Below are 13,995 nucleotides of genomic sequence, written 5' to 3' on the forward strand. Positions count from 1 at the left end.
AAGGGAGGACACCATTTTGACTCAAAACAATTTGGCCGACTCAAAAAATTGGGAAAAATAAAATGCTGAAAGTAAGTTTCACAAGCCATCTCCATAATTCAGCATTAAGCAGTCACCTTGAACGCTATATAGGAAGTCAGCAACAAAGAACATTGACTCTTAACTGTTTGATAATTGAGCACCCAAGTCTTCACATAAGATGATTCGAATAACATGAGAAGAAACACTCCAATGTTATTCCCTGGCACCAAAATGTCACAAATGCCATCAAAGAATTTATAAGGGGTAAAATGCTTGATAATCACTGGTTGAAATGTGGTATGTTCAACTGCAATGAACCCATTCACTGCCAGATGTGCACAAATGAGTCCACTCCAGTGCCAGGGTTTTGGTCATTTTCACTCAAATTCCAGAACCCAACAAATATTGAGTTTTAGGACTATATAAACATCCAATGCAGTGTTAGAAACCTTAGAGTCTCTTCTTTCATCAGAAAAAAAAAGTTGATTCCTAGTTTATATGGGTCTGGAGTAAGTGAGGGCGGCTATACAAAAGGCAAATGATGTGGAAGGGAAAAAAACACTACCAGACGTCTCATCAGCGCTCTATCGGCACCCCCGCAAGAATAACCAAACCCCAACACAGCCCCCCACGTCATATTTTCAATTCATGAATAAATTTGGCAATGGCAGTGAATGAGTTCAATTAAAGCTCAGGTAATATTCCTTGACACACCAAAAAAAAACATTAGTGGCTGAAATGGAAACACTCGGGCCATAATTAGGTTAGCCTTATTGTGAGAGGAAGATGCCTGCTGAGTTGATTTTTCACCCTAGCTAAGCGGAAATGCAAATGACAGCAAAAATGGATGTCGCCACAAACGAGGAGGTGAATGGAAAATGACGCTGTAGTTGTGCTTTAGATATCACAGCCTCCAGCGCACGAGATGCCAATGTGCGCTCCGCTCCTTTATAATGATTAACACATACCACAGCAGTGTGGCATCGCTCCCTCCTCCGCTGCCGCCGCGTCAGGTCAAAATGGTCATCCAGCCTCAGTCCTCATCTGCAGGCCGAAGCAAGACCTTGCTGCGCGCGCTTCTGGGAGTTCTAGTGCTGAATTTTCTGCTCACGGCCGGGGGTTTCATCTTGTTGTACTACACAGGCAGAACGGTAAAAGCCTCATTTAGTTGTAGTCACTTTGTTAGTGAGTTTTACTGTTAATAGCAAGGGTGGACATTTGGTAACTGAACACACTTCAGATGGTGTTTTTAAGTCAGGGCTAAATTACTTTTTAGTAAGTACAGGTAGTTTAGTACTAAGCATTTATTTTGGTACAATTGTTTATCTCTAATACATATTTATTTATATAGCGCTTTCACAACTGCTGTAGAACAAAAGCAACCGAGGACAAATTCCCTTGGTGTTTTTACATATTTGACCGAATAAAACGAGTTCCTGACCCAACTGTATAAATATTTAAATGGAGATAGAATGAATGAAGACACAGTCAGCAAATTGTGCTTTGATTAAAATAAAAAACGAGATTTTTGAATGACTCTTAAACATCTGGACATTGACAAATCAATTAATTAAAAGGATGTGCTGGCTTTGAATTTGACACTGTCATGATCTGGTTGGCGACCAACGGGTGGCGCTGTCGGCCCCGCCTGCACCTGCACAGGTGCTGGTCGTCCCGATCAGTGGCGGACTGCCACGTTCGGATTAACGACCAACGGGTAGCGACGTCAGCACTGCCTGCATCCTCGCAGGTGCTGGTCGTTTTAACCAGTGACACTCAAAAGGACTCCCGGCACGACCATCCGGTGTCGGTTCATTGTTTGTTGCATGCTTTGTCTGCAATCGCATGCATTGTATGCTGTGCATGTGTTTGTTTAACCTTAGCGGACTTTTAATCTTGGTTTTCTTTTGATACTTTGTATTTTTTCCATTCAGATGATTTTGATGTTTTCGATTTTGTTCCTGCTGACTTTATTTTAATACAATTTGTCAAACACAACCTCCTGCTCCCTCCTGCTTGCTTTTTGGGATCCACACCCGCCATCACCACCTTGCAAACCGTGACAGACACCTGTGCTCCACAGGCAATACATTTATCGTGCTTCGCCACACAAATAAATTACTGGTACATTTCCATCAAAAATTAGTCTTCAAGAATAATCTTTACTAATACAGTATGCCATGCATATTTCATACATGTTAAGCAGTGATGTGCGGTGAGGTTCACGGCTGGTGAGGCACTGACATCATCACAGTCAGATTTACAAATGTATGAACTCTACAGTAGAGTATCTTATTCACCATTTGATTGGCAATAGTTAACGTGTTTTGTTTAAAATGTCATGTCAGGATTCTATATATAAACTCTAGCATAGAAAAAACGAATAAAAAAACGTGGTTATCGTGTTACCTTTACTTATAAATGAAGTTCGTGCACCGCTCCTTCTGAAGACAACAACAACAACAACAACAACAGTTTCTCTCTGTTTCTTTCAATTTAGATATGTAATCCTCCATTCTGAAAATAAGGCCAAGCAACACGAAAAAATGACTGGATGGTTGCACTTAACTTGCTAACTGTTTACTGTAGCTTGCTCTCACTAATTCTATTATTCTGCATCCAAGGAGGCGCAAGAAGAATCTGTAATCACCAGCGCCACCTGTCATGAGGCAGGAGAACTGTGTGCCTCACCTATGCACACAGTTTTGATAAAAATAAAATAAACACTGTAGTACAGTGTTTATAATGTAAAGTCACTCTACATTATATACACCAGTTTAACTGTAGAAATTTAGTTCATATACTAAAAGTGTTTGAACACTTTAATAGCGATATGCAGAGAGAGAGCAATGCGGTCTCACTGCAGAGCAAGTCAGCACAGTTAGCATAGTCATTGTGCAATCCATGGTGATGCTCAGGCGGCTGCTGCCTCACCGCTCGTCTCTACTTAGTATTTGAACGGTAAATGTGAAAATTCAGCGATTTTGGAAAAAAAAATAAAAATCCAAAAACGGTGAAGTTAAATGGAAAAGAACTTTAAAGTACAAATCACTAAATAAATATAACTGTTTAATGTTTTTTTTCATTTGATATTTCCATGACAGGTGAGGCACGGCCTCACCTGCCTCCCCTGACTGCACGTCACTGATGTTAAGTTACAGAAATCATAGACAGAGAGATTTTAATACTCGCGACTGTGGTGCGTGTTAAAATAATGTTAGTGTTACAAAAGTGTAAATTAGAACTAAATAAAACACAAAAAATATTTCATGTATTCATTCAGTTAATATAAATATTTTGTTTTTTACATTTTCTTTTGTTTCACCTTACACATTATTGTAAGTTATTGCGGTCAAAATTGGGAGTCTCCCGACCAGATCGTGAGACTTAACATGATTGATATTTTATGGAACAAAATCCTGTCATAGTACGCATTGTGGATACTGCTGAAATCAACCTTTTGGGTTGTTGTTAATAACCAATGTGACAGTTGTCATTTCATAAAAAAAAAAAAAAAAACAGGTGTGCCTATATTGCGACCATAAAGTGACCTTTCACTTGTCCTACCTGTTCACCAACAGGAAAAGCCGCCAACATTATTTAAAGGTATGTTTATCTCGTTTGTTTGTTTGTTTTCTTGTTTAACATGAGTTATTGGCCAGTCTTTCCCAACCTTTTTTGATACATGCACATATTCTACGAAAAATAATCTCACAAGAGACCACCATAAATATAGTCTCGACTGAATCATGTGTGAAATCTAGAAATGTTTAGTTGAACGAGGAGCACTTACTCGGCTGTTTGAAAGGATAAAAATGGAAACACTTTCTAGTGGGAAAAAATACACATTCTGCTTTTCACTATAATTCACTATAGATAAAACATGTTCTGGATCAATTAAGTAAAATGGGACAATTGAGATGATTTCTCGTAAAACAATGGTTGGGAATCGCGGAGTAAGAGACATAAAACTGGAGGTAGGATAAATCTGTACCATAAATGATATGCGTTGGTTGGTTCTAGCTACTTTTCAGCAATCTTCCTCCAGAACGTTGGCTCGCATGATCGTCGCGAAGGGAAGACACTTGTCAGCTCATGAATCAACATGTAAGCATTTTAGTATTTTATATGACACATTTAATGTCTCTGAAATGATATTTTTAACAAGGCCAATTTCACTACAGCTTTCATGCTTACCAAGTGCTTGCTAATCATTTTAGCTTGCCTAGTGCTAGCTAAACGTATGGGCAAATGTGCTGTTCATTCCTAGCAACAAAGCCTTTGTAACAAGTATGTTCTTCTCAGTGCACATACTTAATAAACCCGATTTTTGTAACTTAATTTCACTTACCGTGTGATATGATACGGCGCTAATGTGTGTGTGCGCCTCTCCTTGTGATTGTGCTACCAAACTGTAATGTGATGAAAGTTGTGTTTTAATGTGATAAGGTGTCACCTCAAAACGTGTTATTTGTTTGACATACATTTACTTATGAGTATTTTATGCAGACGCCACTGGGAGAATGACAATTTGTAAAGAACCGGCTGATGTCTTCCCCCAGCAGGTTACCTCCAATGGGACATGAAGCACTCAGTGCTAAGCAACATCAATTACTACCGAAACAGCTGGCTCACGATCCTGGAGTCCGGGGACTACATGATCTTCTCCAGGGTCACTTTCTCCAAAGCCGACCCAGAGAAGCCGTTGACCAATGTGCTCAAGCTGAGGCGCGGCGAGTCGCCCAAGGAGACGGTCGCGATGCAGGCCTACTGCACCCTCCATCCCTCGGATTTCGGGTCTAAATCTCAGTTGTGCACTGCCTCTCTGGGGGAGATTATATCACTGGAGAGGGGGTACCAGCTCAGTTTGTGGGTGCAGGACCTGTCACGAGTGGACTACAGCGAGAAGGCCAACATCTTTGGGATGTACAAGCTTTGACAGTGTGGACGAGAGGACATTTTTTATCTGATTGGACAAACCTTTCAGGACAGCATTGACAACAATTATCAGCAGGGATGGTGGACATTTATTGTTGTTTGGAATGGTTCATTATTGCTTTTTCATGTTCAAGTAAATATTGATTTTTTAAAATTCTATAATTAACGGAAAATCTAATGACTAAACACCAAATAAAGTTCAAATGTTCTAGTAGACATTCTGTCCTTTGTGGTTCATCTAATTATATAATCAAATCACAAATGCAAATTCCCCCATTGTGGGACTATTAAAGGCTTTCTGATTCTGAAATATTCAACAATATTAATACAACATGCCAAAGTGAGTACAATATAATAATCATTTTGCAATAAATCAAATAACTAGTTTTGAATATGAATACCGGTATTAATTGAACTGATTTTATAGACATGTTTTTGTTGAAACATGTCATAAACATGATTGAGAAAACCACAGATTTGTGTTGTAGCAATTCACTTGGTCACATTCATTTGCAGCACGATGAAGCATTTATAATTCACATTAAAATTAATGTCCTTTTTTTAAAGACATCATTGAAATAAATATCACGCTGTGTATTTAGGGGGCTTACACTTCAAATGCATTTTTAAAAATATGTATTTTATACTTTTTGGTGGAGCAGCTCATATTAATCCAATTACAAAAAAAGAAGAGACTTCAGGGCAGCATAGTGGATAGTGGTTGTCTCGCTTATGGTTTTGAGGTGGTAGGTTTGCGTTTAACCATGGTTTCATGAGACTGAAACAAAATGTCTCAAACAGGACAATACTGTCATTTTGTAAAAAAAAAAAATAAAGGGCATTTATTGCAACCAGGTGGTCATATGTGAAGTGTGTGCATTGGGGTGATGTCACATACTAACAGGATGCATGCAAGCGTACGTGCAATCTGATTGCAAGACTTTCCACCACGTTCAAGTTTCTGAATAGAATTATAGGCTACATGAATATAGAAAAAAATAAAAAGTGACACTTTTTATTAGTTAAATCAAACATGCTTCGAATATGACGTTTTTAATGAAAGGACAACAAAGTACAGAGTGCTTAGAAAAAAATGCAACAATACAATCATAATAATAATGATGATGATTGCATAGAACCTTTAAAAGCAGACTTGACGTCAGATGTAAATTTCCGCAGTGAAGTGCTCAGTGAGGCTGCAGATTTTTTTTGTGATTAAAAAAAATGAAAAAAAAAAAAAAAAATAGAAAGGAAGTCGAGTGCCTGTCTGCTGCATTTACATTGTCGCAGTGCTATCGAGGAAGACAGTTCCTGCCTCGTACCAATCGTATAATTATTATATGATGAAAACTGGGACCCACGTAGTGAAACTGTACACTTTTTTTCCAGATAAAACTGCAATTTTCTCTCAATTATTGCTTTCTTCAACTATTTTTACAATTTTATGAAATTTGATTAAAAACTGAACCATGATTTTTATTAATAAAAAAGTTCATCTGTAGGCACTTTTCAGCCCGCCTAATAAACCACAAGGAAGACTTACAATCTGGATGTATAAATAAATAAAACATAAAAAAATCCAACAACAATTAACACAAAAAAAACCCCAAACAATATATATTTTCAAAAAACATGACAGGTATATATCTTCAAAATAAGCATTATATGTACTCATATTCATCTGTTTGTTAAGCATCAGTCTACAAATATCATAATTATTATTTCTGTGTATTTACTATGTTACAGGTGGCTCTTAATAAAAAGCTCCATGAATGTTCACAATTAAATGTTTTGGTAGCTTTGAAGGAATCACATGCAAAATTGAGAGGGGGAAACTTTGATATGAATTAAAAAATATATAGTAACAACTTAATATAGTGATGGCTTGACAGCATGACAAACAAATAATGGAAAAGGTAGAAATATTTGACATGGTAGCAGAAGCTTCCTATTTAGACATGGGCATTAAAAAATACCAATAAAAAAGTAATAACAGAGTGCAGTGAGCTTATTGTTTTTCATTCTTTTTTGTTCCATTTCCTGGTTGAAAACAGTTCACAGTGACATTCGGCAAGAAGCGACGTGTGTGAAAACGTGCGCGTGTGTGCTTGTTGACATTCTGTGACCAGAAATGCTACCTATACAAAAACCAATACAGTAATTTTGGGGGACATGATTTATTTTGCGCACCATCATGGAGGTAAAGAACTGAATGGTGAAAGGAGCTGAGCAGTTCCATTAGACAAAAAAATGTTTTTTTGTGGATCATAAAGTCAAGAAACGATGAAATGAGTGAAGTAGTTTGATTTGAACAGAAAGAGCGTTTTTCGGCCCTGTTTTTATCAAAGACCTATGTAGAAGTCAGTGAAGGAGTTTCATTTCTAAATGTTTTCTGTGATATTCCTGTCATCTTTGTTGAGTGGTGCACCGTGGCATTTCCTGAAAATGTACCTCGTCTTCAGAAAAGTTGGAAAAGACTGATAGAGCGCAATAATATCTATTCAGATCATGACGCGCCTCCTGTGTCATTCCTCTGCATTTTGAACACACGCATACAAAGAGATACACACACATAGCTTGTTCTGTGTTTCAGTGGCCGCTCCCACCGCCTCCATCGTCCCACGTGCAGTCGTTCTTTTGCTTGGCCAGCTTCCTCACCACTCTCTCCAGCTCTTTACGAGACTTCTGCTCATCCTCAAGAAACTGCTTCATCCATTTGTTCTCCTGTTGTGACAGACAAGGGAGAAGACATCCCATTTCATTCATATCAGGGGGCTGTTGCTTATCGACGCGTGGGCGTGTGCATGGGAATGTGTGGATGGAAGTGTGTGGATGTATGCACATGTGGTAACGGGTCGATCTAGGTTTGGTTGGTTTGTGAAAGAAAGTTTGAGCTACACCATACACTGCCACTAAACAATACAGTAAAATACATATTGATTTATATACAGTAGCGTTTTAACAACAGTCGAAGCTGTAACAGAGCGCCTAATATGGAAAACTATCATATACAAGAAATAAAGCAGTCACAGAGATAGTAGAAAGCACCAGGGAGTAAAACGAAGATCAAGTCTGAATCAGTGAAATATAATAACAAACACGTTAAATCAAGACAATAAAATACCTTTTTCAGTTCATGGACTTCATCCTTTAAAGCATACACCGCATCAACCAGACTCCTGTAAAGATAAATGGCGGTGGTGGTGGGGGGAGACGGGACACAGTATCCAGCTTTGAGTGGTGATTCTCAGAAGAGATATATCTGCTCAATCAACAGAAAGTCCAAATCCAGAGACAGAAAGCAAGTGGCGCGCGCTTACTTCTCCTCAATCACCGTCTGTCCGTTGCTCTTCAACTCCTCCACAATGATCTTCTCTTCCTCTGGAAGTAGCACTTGAGCCACGCATTCCTTCCGCACAGCTACACCAACACAGGCAAAGCGTTGTTCATGTAAGCCGGCAGAAGGTTGGAACGAGGCGATAAAAGATACAAACGTGTGTTGGTGGAGTGCAGGCTGGCTCCTGTGCAGTACGCCTCAATCACCCTCAAGATCTGAGCATCCTCTTCCAGAGCCACTGTGCCTGGACACAACAAGCCATTATATAGGGAAGGGGTGTCCAAACATTTTGCAAAAGGGGCCAAATTTGTTGTGTTAAAAGTGTAGGGGGGGGGGACCTTGGTGGGCGTTCTTTATATATAACAGGAATTAATTTCAATACATTCTGTGTTTCACAATTGCTTTTTTATTTAAATTTCAGCCTATCTTAAGGATGTGTTTTGGTTCATTTCAAACATGCATATCAACATTTAATTGACATTGAAAACTGAATATTCCCTTAAAGTAACTTTTTTAAAATACTTTTTGTAACAGTCAAACATAAGTACAGTACCGTATTTATTTGAGTATAACGCGGAACATTTTCTACCTAAAAGAGAACTCATAGTTTGGGTGCGCGTTATAAACGAGGCCTGGGAAAAAAAAATCTCATACACAGTACTGGTATATTTAATGCTTTATCTCTTCCAGGAGGGAGCATTTCCATGGCTATTCTGTTGTTAAGGTGCCCTTGAACTTCGTTTCACTCCCTGGTGCTTTCTACTATCTTTGTGACTGCTTTATTTCCTGTATATGATAGTTTTCCATATTAAGCGCTCTGTTACAGCTTCGGCTGTTGTTAAAGCGCTACTGTATATAAATCAATATGTATTTTATTGTATCTAGCGAGCTTTCTATCTAATTGAGATCCCTCCAGGTTGAGTGAACGCTGGCGCGTGTGGTTGCCGCTGCTCACCCACAGAAAACCTTATCCTGTGACTGTAACGTGACCTTGAGAGTCTTGAAAGGCGCTTAGAAATGAAATGTATTATTATTGTTGTTACTCGCATACTAATTTGCTGTTCCCGATTGAGCCTCAAGATGGCACCACTTGGCACACACAGGTAACCGCTACCGCCCAATGTATTACCGTATTTTCAGGTGTATAAGGCACACGGGAGTATAAGGCGCACCCCCAATGAATGGTGTATTTTCAAACTTGTTCCATATATAAGGCACACAGTGGTATAAGGGGCACCCTCAATTAATGACAAACGTTTTCCAAATATATATTGTAAATACATAAATACAGTAAAGTCTCGTTATATCGATATTCAAGGGAGTCCGAAAAAATATCGATATAACCGGGACTATCGATATATCCGACCCTGTTTGCATGTAATTTTCTCCGTGCGTGCATAGAAATAGTATCGATATAACCGGGACTATCGATATATCCCATATCGAAATAACGAGACTTTACTGTATATCAAAGTTTTCCAAATATAAGGCACACTACATTATAAGGTTCTAAAGTAGAGGCTGGGGATCCACACTACGTCTACAGGGGGAAATTGAGTCGGTGGCTGCTGACAGTCGTTGCGAGACCTGTTGTGACACAATATTACTTCACATATACGACGCACCTGCGTATAAGACGCAGGGTCATCTTTTGAAGATAATCAAGGCTATCAGGTGCACCTTATACACCGGAAAATACGGTAATTCTACATGCGGGCCAGAGATGATTGATGTTATCATGGTGGCTGCGGGCTGGATGAAAATTGACCACAGGCCGCATTTGGCCTCTGCGGCGGATTTTGGACATGCCTGATATTGGGGAAACTACAAACCTTTTTGGCTTGGTGTCAGTTCCTCACACCATTTCACAATTTTCAGGATTCACACAAATCAATTAAGTTGGCTTTTTGTGTACAATTTGATACTGATCCAAATTATAATTCTTAGGCCTTGGTGAAGAGCTTCATTCACCACACCATTCATATCCATGATTAATTTTGAGTTGTGAATGCAGCACTTTTGTTGCTGCAATTTTCTCACTGTGAGCCAGGGATGCAAACCACTCACCCACAGTGCTGTCCATAAAGATTTTATGATCCTTATTTGTACTCGGGAAAATCATTAAAAATGTGAACTCAATTGAAGAGATTCTATTCCACTTCAACACAAATATGAAAAGTTTAGAAAGATAAATTTTCCTTCCAGTCAGTCATACTTCTCCTCGTGTGAACCTCGTCATCGGAATGCTTCCTTTCCTTCTTCCTGTTTCCAGGCAGGAACTTCTTCATGGGTCGGGGGCTCTTGCTGGAGTCCTACAAGAATAAGTCTGTCAGGGAGTCTCTTGTTACCCTCCTCTTTCAAAGACTAAGACACAAAAAGGCAGCAAAGCGCGTGGTGACAGCAGTGACCAAAGCGGGGCAGGTGGTCACACCCTGGTAAAATCTTGTCCCAAGGCGAAAATTAATGTGTCAACACATTCAAGGCATTCTACAGGGAAGTAAGTTCAGGAAAGAAAAAAAAAAATCAAACAAAAGCTTGACTTGGGGAAAAAAGGAGTTAACATTTTGACACCGCTTGTTTGACTTGGAGAACGTTTGAATGAATGAAACTGCCAATAATCCATCCATCCATTTTCCGTACCGCTTATTCCTCATTAGGGTCGCGGGGGTGCTGGAGCCAATCCCAGCTGTCTTCGGGCACGAGGCGGGGGACGCCCTGAATTGGTGGCCAAATCGAATTCACCCAAAAAAAAACATATTAATAATATAATATTTGATGAAAACATAGGACGGTAACAAATAGAATGTAAATGACAATAAGAATATGAATTGATTATCATGAGTTCTTGATTCAGTGACAGAGACTCGCTTTCTACTCTGGTCCATGTTTAGTGTGGCACATACCACACCACATTGACGACGAGAAAATGTCTCACTCTCAAAAGGCCAATTGACCGCCTGAAAAATTTGAAGGCACCCGTCAGACTGCTAAGACACACAACTTTTTTTCTGTCTTGATCATCATTTTGTCCAGGCTTGTTTCAAGGTTCTGCTCTTGAAAATCTGAAGGCTATTTAGCGCAGGAGAAAAGGAAGAAAGCACACATGCAGGCTTTCACAGGAAACCACATTGAGGAAGGAGGAAGTTCTGTCACTTCACCACTGGGGCACACAAGGTTGCTTATACACACCACCAACTCCCAGAGTCACACATTCTCACACGGGAATCTAACCTTACCTTCATGATATAAGACATCCTCTACAGAAGACAAGAATGGAGAAAGACAAAAGAAGTGCATGAAAATACGACGGGAGAAAGGTGCAATGCAGAGTTAATCGTGTCAACATTTGCACACCACAGAAACACCCTCTCCTTTTTTGCCTGATTGTGTAATGTTGGTGAAGAGATGGAGAGAAAGGCAATGCATTTTGGGCCTAAAACAGGCCAAGTGTAGATTCAGTTTGCTTGGCAGTGTTTTGTTTCACAGACAGGGGTCATGCGAAGAGAAGAAGGCCATGCGAGAGAAACTCGTTTGATGTGATTGCTGCAAAACGTCATGCAAAAAGGACAAACTGACCTTCAAAGCCCACTACATTAGGTACTTGTGAATGACATTGAAAAATCAATTGAATTTTCATTCCCACTAAATACGTCTGTGTAAGCTCTCAGTCGTACAGGAGTGGTCCATCGATGAGAAGGTTTCTTCAGCCGTCATCTGTACAAAAGTGAAGGTTTCGGACGTTTCGCCTCCTATCCAAGAGGCTTCGTCAGCGAACTAAAGTCTGACTGGTCGTATCGGCCCCATTTATATATCCCTAATGTCCAGACATGGTGGCGCCGGACACAGCTATGATAGGTCCCTACTCTCAGGTTGGGGGGGCGGGGGACCCCTCCCTGTGGCCCCACTGATTGTTCCTACATTCCTGACTAACGACTGGCCTATTACCCCCACTGCCCCCGGTATCACCTCATCAGCATAACGACCCTCATCAGCATTGCGAGAGTTGCCTAACCTGTTTTGCCTAAGCAGGCTATTGTATGAACGATCCAAATTGAACCTCACCCCACCCGACCGGTTTAATGAAGGATTTTGTTGTTTTATAAGAATCGCTTCTTTTACGCCCCTTTCAAACCATCTATGTTCTTTCGCTAAGATTTTAACCTCATTGTCGTCAAATGAGTGGTTGCTAAGTTTTAGGTGCAAATGTACTGCCGATTGAGGCCCACTAGTATTATCCCTGCGATGTTGATAAAGTATTTTTTTGAGAATTTGTTGAGTCTCCCCAATGTACTGCTCTTTACAATTTTCATTCTTACAATGTATGGAATAAACTACATTACTTTGTTTTTCATTTGGTAGCCTATCTTTTGGATGCACTAATTTTTGCCTTAACGTGTTTATCGGTTTGAAATAAGTAGGAATTTTATGTTGCCCAAGGACTCTTTGTAATTTTTCAGAAACTCCTGCAATGTACGGTACTGCTACTCCTCTCCTTTTTGAATCTTGAGAATTATTGGTTTCGTTCGCTATTCTTTCTTTCTGACATTTGTTGAATGACCACTGAGGGTACCCACAGTTAGTGAGTGCTCTCCTGATATGTTTTGACTCCTTTTCTCTACCTTCAGTGCTAGTTGGTATTAGTTTAGCCCTATGCTGGAGGGTTCTGAAAACTCCTAGTTTATGTTGTAAAGGGTGGTTAGAGTCAAAAAGTAAGTATTGGTCAGTGTGCGTAGCCTTCCTGAAGACTTCTGTTTTTAGCGCTCTGTCCTCTTTTATAATTACTTTACAATCCAAGAAGGCTAGTTGGTTCTCTTGAATGTCCTCACGAGTAAATTTAATGTTGAAGTCTACAGAGTTGAGGTGATCTGTGAAGGATTGAATTTCTTGTTTCTTAATTATGACAAAAGTATCGTCCACATATCTAAACCAGTGTCTAGGTTTTGTCCCTGGGAAGGATGTGAGGGCCTGTTTCTCCATCTCTTCCATGTAAAGATTAGCCACTATGGGTGAAACTGGTGAGCCCATAGCACAACCATGAATTTGTTTATAAAATTTTTCCCGAAATTGAAAATACGTAGTATTAAGGCAGATTTCTAATAATTGGCAGATGTGATCCGGTTTAAGTTTGGTTCTTTCATGCAGAGAAACATCCGCCAGCCGCCTCGTCCTCACCACTGAGACTGCTGCTGGGGTTGGGACAGATGTAAAGAGAGAAGTCACATCGTATGATGCCAACGTTTCCTCAGGTTCCAATATGAGGTCTTTGATCCTCTCTACAAACCCTGTGGTGTTCTCTACGTGATATTCAGTGTTACCAACCAACGGAGCTAAAATAGTTTTTAAATATTTGGCTACATTGTATGTAGAGGAGTCAATGCTACACACAATGGGTCTGAGGGGGAACCCTTCTTTATGTATTTTTGGCAGGCCATAGATACATGGCGTGGCCTCTCCCGGGTATAATCTAAAATACATCTGTTTGTCTATATGTTTTCCTTTCTCTAACTTTTGGAGACAGTCAATCATTTCTTTCTTGTATCTATTGGAAGGGTCTCTTTTTAGTTGCTCATACGTGTTAGAATCACTGATTAACCTATTTATTTTGTCTTCATAATCTTATTTAAATTCATTCATATTTAAAAACTATTTTAGCTCCGTTGGTTGGTAACACTGAATATCATTTGACGACAATGAGGTTA

General features: G+C 39.6%; 2 protein-coding genes across 3 annotated transcripts in view; one reads left to right on the top strand and one right to left on the bottom strand.

The window, feature by feature from the left end:
* The first annotated feature begins 921 nt into the window (after nucleotides 1-921).
* On the top strand, nucleotides 922-5,157 carry cd40lg (CD40 ligand). The gene is made up of 4 exons (XM_088989789.1): nucleotides 922-1,172; nucleotides 3,603-3,627; nucleotides 4,045-4,128; nucleotides 4,584-5,157. The coding sequence occupies exons 1-4, from the start codon at nucleotides 975-977 to the stop codon at nucleotides 4,958-4,960; spliced, it is 684 nt and encodes a 227-aa protein (XP_088845915.1). The 5' UTR covers nucleotides 922-974; the 3' UTR covers nucleotides 4,961-5,157.
* Nucleotides 5,158-6,180: 1,023 nt separating this feature from the next.
* Nucleotides 6,181-13,995, bottom strand: part of arhgef6 (Rac/Cdc42 guanine nucleotide exchange factor 6) — a 35,519-nt gene continuing 27,704 nt past the window's right edge. Inside the window, exons 18-23 of one of the 2 annotated variants that reach the window (XM_088989778.1) lie at nucleotides 11,533-11,553; nucleotides 10,512-10,608; nucleotides 8,454-8,540; nucleotides 8,280-8,379; nucleotides 8,084-8,138; nucleotides 6,181-7,683 (exon numbers count right to left, since the gene is read on the bottom strand). In XM_088989778.1, the coding sequence (XP_088845904.1) occupies nucleotides 7,549-7,683; nucleotides 8,084-8,138; nucleotides 8,280-8,379; nucleotides 8,454-8,540; nucleotides 10,512-10,608; nucleotides 11,533-11,553 (495 nt within the window). In that variant the 3' untranslated portion in view covers nucleotides 6,181-7,548. The remainder of the gene's footprint in view (nucleotides 7,684-8,083; nucleotides 8,139-8,279; nucleotides 8,380-8,453; nucleotides 8,541-10,511; nucleotides 10,609-11,532; nucleotides 11,554-13,995) is intronic. The other variant, XM_088989779.1, reaches the window with a different exon arrangement.

The sequence above is a fragment of the Hippocampus bargibanti genome, linkage group LG02 (genome assembly GCF_051943395.1).
Source record: "Hippocampus bargibanti isolate YZ-2025 linkage group LG02, ASM5194339v1, whole genome shotgun sequence".
Classification (NCBI taxonomy): Eukaryota; Metazoa; Chordata; class Actinopteri; order Syngnathiformes; family Syngnathidae; genus Hippocampus; species Hippocampus bargibanti.

Coding starts and splice junctions, on each gene's coding strand:
- cd40lg (XM_088989789.1), top strand. CDS start 975: ATGATTAACACATACCACAGCAGTGTGGCATCGCTCCCTCCTCCGCTG. Junction 1,173..3,602: donor TGTACTACACAGGCAGAACG/GTAAAAGCCTCA, acceptor GTTCACCAACAG/GAAAAGCCGCCAACATTATT. Junction 3,628..4,044: donor GCCGCCAACATTATTTAAAG/GTATGTTTATCT, acceptor GGTTGGTTCTAG/CTACTTTTCAGCAATCTTCC.